The 4663-nt window shown below is 40.3% G+C and overlaps 1 protein-coding gene across 1 annotated transcript in view; it reads left to right on the forward strand.

Moving 5' to 3' along the window:
• abhd18 (abhydrolase domain containing 18) overlaps window positions 1-2343 on the forward strand; it is a 12799-nt gene extending 10456 nt beyond the window's left edge. Inside the window, exons 11-13 of the mRNA XM_058063798.1 lie at window positions 1363-1493; window positions 1564-1726; window positions 1908-2343. Of these exons, the coding sequence (XP_057919781.1) occupies window positions 1363-1493; window positions 1564-1726; window positions 1908-1965 (352 nt within the window). The 3' untranslated portion in view covers window positions 1966-2343. The remainder of the gene's footprint in view (window positions 1-1362; window positions 1494-1563; window positions 1727-1907) is intronic.
• The last annotated feature ends 2320 nt before the right edge of the window (window positions 2344-4663 follow it).

The raw sequence follows: 4663 nt of genomic DNA on the forward strand, positions 1-4663 counted from the left end.
AACTCCAGTGTTTTGTTTTTATCTTTTTAGTCCTATTTTATGCTCTTGGTCTTCAGCTTTTAACTCTAGTGTTTTTTTTTTATCTTTTTAGTCCTATTTTATGCTCTTAGTCTTCAGCTTTTAACTCCAGTGTTTTGTTTTTATCTTTTTAGTCCTATTTTATGCTCTTGGTCTTCAGCTTTTAACTCCAGTGTTTTGTTTTTATCTTTTTAGTCCTATTTTATGCTCTTGGTCTTCAGCTTTTAACTCTAGTGTTATGTTTTTATCTTTTTAGTCCTATTTTTTTGCTCTTGGTCTTCAGCTTTTAACTCCAGTCTTATGTTTTTATCTTTTTAGTGCTATTTTATGCTCTTAGTCTTCAGCTTTTACCTCCAGTGTTTTGTTTTTATCTTTTTAGTCCTTTTTTTTTGCTCTTGGTCTTCAGCTTTTAACTCTAGTGTTATGTTTTTATCTTTTTAGTCCTATTTTATGCTCTTGGTCTTCAGCTTTTAACTCCAGTGTTATGTTTTTATCTTTTCAGTCCTATTTTATGGTCTTGGTCTTCAGCTTTTAACTCCAGTGTTATGTTTTTATCTTTTTAGTCCTATTTTATGCTCTTGGTCTTCAGCTTTTAACTCCAGTGTTATGTTTTTATCTTTTTAGTGCTATTTTATGCTCTTAGTCTTCAGCTTTTAACTCCAGTGTTTTGTTTTTATCTTTTTAGTCCTATTTTATGCTCTTAGTCTTCAGCTTTTAACTCCAGTGTTATGTTTTTATCTTTTTAGTCCTATTTTATGCTCTTAGTCTTCCGCTTTTAACTCCAGTGTTATGTTTTTATCTTTTTAGTCCTATTTTTTGCTCTTGGTCTTCAGCTTTTAACTCCGGTGTTATGTTTTTATCTTTTTAGTCCTATTTTATGCTCTTAGTCTTCAGCTTTTAACTCCAGTGTTTCCTCAGGGGGGGGTCCTCCACACTGGGGGCTGTGTCGGGTCTGCTAAGGGGGTGCCATCCTTGGGTCCCTTCGACCCGGCCGGCTGGGGGTTCCTCCCTTTTAATGTGGGGGTCCGCCCGGCTGTCGGAGTCGGGGGGCCCGGGTGCTGGGCCTCCGATGGCACGGCCTGCAGCTCCTCCCAGTGTGGACGGCCCCAAAGGTGGCGTTTCCTTGTTCCTCAGTGCCATGCCATGTCTCCCTACTGTGGGTGATTGTGTGTGTGTGTGCGTGTGTGTGTCTAGTATGGAGGGTGGGAAGGAGGGGCTTTCTTTTGTTTCTTTGTTTTTTCCTTTTAATTGTGGAAATTGTTTTACTTCTGTAAAACACTTTGTGTTGCATGTCTTTGCAGGAAAAGTGCTATACAAATAAAGTTGATTTGATTTGCTTTTCAGTGCTTTTCAAGCAAACAAACGACTTAGTGGAACAGAATCCGTCCAAATCTGTCGACCGTCATTACACAGGGAGTCCATCAGCTTCATGAAGGGAGTCATGGACGAGTGTACACACATGGCCAACTTCTCTGGTTAGTCCACATTCTTACTTAGCACCACTTAACATTTCATGTTGCTACTCCTTGCTTGTTCCTTTGCTAGTCCCTGTGGACACCAGTCTCATCATCGTGGTGCAGGCTCGAGAAGACGCTTACATCCCTCGCACAGGAGTCCTCAGCCTGCCGGAGATCTGGCCTGAGTGTGAAGTTCGCTTTCTAAAAGGAGGACATATCAGCGCTTATCTCTTTAAACAGAGCGTCTTCAGGTACTCCAAACCATCTTTATGACCAGCTGCTGTACAATCCATGCATTTGTGATGACAATGTACACAAATTAGAATTACAGCATTGGAGTAGTTAACAATTAGTTAACATTTTATACTTTTAATGGTGGAAATGTTTTAATTTTTTTGTATGTGAAGTACTGACTTATGTGTTCTTTTCCAGACAGGCCATATATGATGCATTCAACAGATTCTGCTACAAGTATCCCAACCTGCTGTAATTATGACCCTGACCTACCTGTGTCAACGTGTGTGTGTGTGTGTGTATTGGAGGGACAATGTAATCATGTGACCTTAAGACCATATAAGTGTAATTGGCATCATGTAAATAATGTAACTGATGATATATTTTGTCTTGTTGACGACACGTGTCATCTTTGTTAAGGTGTTTTAAACACGCATTTTAACAATTTAAACCATTTGCCTACACATCTATTTGTTCTTGAATACTCTTTAAATAAATTAGGGCCCGAGCGCCGATGTGCGAAGGCCCTCTTGAAACTACTGTGTTTATTATTAGGGCCCGAGCACTGATGTGCAAAGACCATTTTGTAACTACTGTGTTTATTTTTAGGGCCCGAGCACTGATGTGCAATGTGTTTATTATTAGGGCCCGAGCACTGATGTGCAAAGACCCTTTTGTAACTACTGTGTTTATTATTAGGGCCCGAGCACTGATGTGCAAAGACCCTTTTGTAACTACTGTGTTTATTATTAGGGCCCGAGCACTGATGTGAAAAGACCCTTTTGTAACTACTGTGTTTATTTTTAGGGCCTGAGCACTGATGTGCAAAGACCCTTTTTTTAACTACTATGTTTATTTTTAGGGCCCGAGCACTGATGTGCAAAGACCCTTTTGTAACTACTGTGTTTATTATTAGGGCCCGAGCACTGATGTGCAAAGACCCTTTTGTAACTACTGTGTTTATTATTAGGGCCAATCCATCCATCTGTACATCTTCTACCACTTATCTGAGATTGGGTCGTCAAAGGTCACCTTGAAATGGCTGTTTTGTTATTAGGGTTCCAGCACCGACGTATGAAGGCCTTCTGGAAACCGCCGTGTTTATTCGGGCCCGAGCACAATATGTGTGCGAAGATGTATCCTCTTGTGTTTGTTTGCCATCTTTCTTCACCCATTTGGGGTGCTGCATAAAAACAATGGTACAAAACATGGTAGAAAAGTTAGACCAGGGGTGGGCAAACTACGGCCCGGGGGCCACATGCGGCCCACCAAGCGTTTGAATTCGGCCCGCCAGTTACTTTCAGAGTATTTCAACTTTTAACATGATGTCTTATTCAGTAAAAAACTAAAAAATAAAATTACATTTTGTCGTTTGAGGGAAATGAGAACATATAGCTGATAGTATGACACTTTTACAAATTTCCCCACTGAGGGACGAATAAAGGCATATCTTAATCATATAAAATAAAATTAGAGAGTGTGTGTGTGTGTGTTAAATATATGTTCAGGCCCCCCGCACAATTTTGTTAACTCAACGCAGCCCATGAGTCAAAAAGTTTGCCCACCCCTGAGTTAGACAGATGTGAGGTAAATGAGAGCTCAGTTGCTACTCAGGGACAGTCAACACCCTAATCCAAAACTTCAAGCGATAATATAAACAAGACAATCAATCATTGTTCCTCTGAGCTCTTCAACGATCCCAACCTGCCACTGACATCAAGGACCCTCAGATGACCACATCAGATGGAAAGGATAATACAAGCTGCTAAAACCTTTTTGCGTTCAAGGACTGTGAACCATCCACATACACTTAGGTTTTAAAATTGGACTAATGACTGGTGGAAACATACAACATCGTGTAAGATATGAAGCCTTTTAGGTCGGTTTTTTAGACACTTATGGGAATTGAGTCTCAAACAGATCAATGACCCATATCAGGGCTCTATTTGTATTCAGTATTAGTCTATCTTGGTGGTTGAGTGGTTAGCATGTAGGCTCAAAGACCTGGGTTCTCGTTCTAAAATCCTGTATCTTAGGTTCATTGGCGAATGATTGTTTGTCTATATGTGCCCTGTGATTGGCTGGCGACCAGTCCAGGGTGTACCCAACCTTCTGCCTGAAGATAGCTGGGTCTAAGGCATGATTTTCTATGGTCTATAACAGGGGTGGGCAAACTACGGCCCGGGGGCCACATCCGGCCCGCCAAGTGATTGAATATGGCCCGCCTGTTCTTTTTAAAGTATTTCATTTAAATTTACCGTACAACCTGGCATCATGGCTTGAGCCAACCTTTTGATGGTTGAAGTAGCTGTTTTATCAATATTGTTATTTGATGTGGTCTGTTGTTTACAAAGTGCTCCTGAAAAAAGGGACACAAGCACAATAAAAAAAATAAAATAAAAAATTAATAAAACAATTTAAAAAATAAAAACAAAAAATATTAATTCATTCATTCGCGGGGGTTGCTGGAGCCCATCCCAGCTGTCCTCGGGCAAGACGCGGGGTACACTCTGGACTGGTGGCCAACCAATCACAGGGCACATATAGACATACAACCGTTCACACTCACATAAAATAAAAATATTTAAATAATAATAATAATAATTAATTTAATTTATAACGCACTTTACATCAAATGAATGACCTCAAATTGCACATATAGCAGATTGCATGACACTTTTACAGATACAATAATTCCAGGTGGATAGTTACGTGTAAAAAACATAATAGTCTGGCCCCTCGTCAATTTTGTTAAACCAATGCGGCCCGCCAGTCAAAAAGTTTGCCCACCCCTGGTCTATAAGGACTGGGTCTGGTTCTGACAGGTCAGTCGGAATGCTCATTTTCCCTGCAGCCTGAATGGGATGTTCATCACTTCTCATTGGTCTATTCCAGTCTTATAATTGAATCTGTTCAGTGCCTCTTTTCCTCACAGATCAACTCTATGCTGTTTT

Source organism: Doryrhamphus excisus, chromosome 23 (genome assembly GCF_030265055.1).
Source record: "Doryrhamphus excisus isolate RoL2022-K1 chromosome 23, RoL_Dexc_1.0, whole genome shotgun sequence".
Classification (NCBI taxonomy): Eukaryota; Metazoa; Chordata; class Actinopteri; order Syngnathiformes; family Syngnathidae; genus Doryrhamphus; species Doryrhamphus excisus.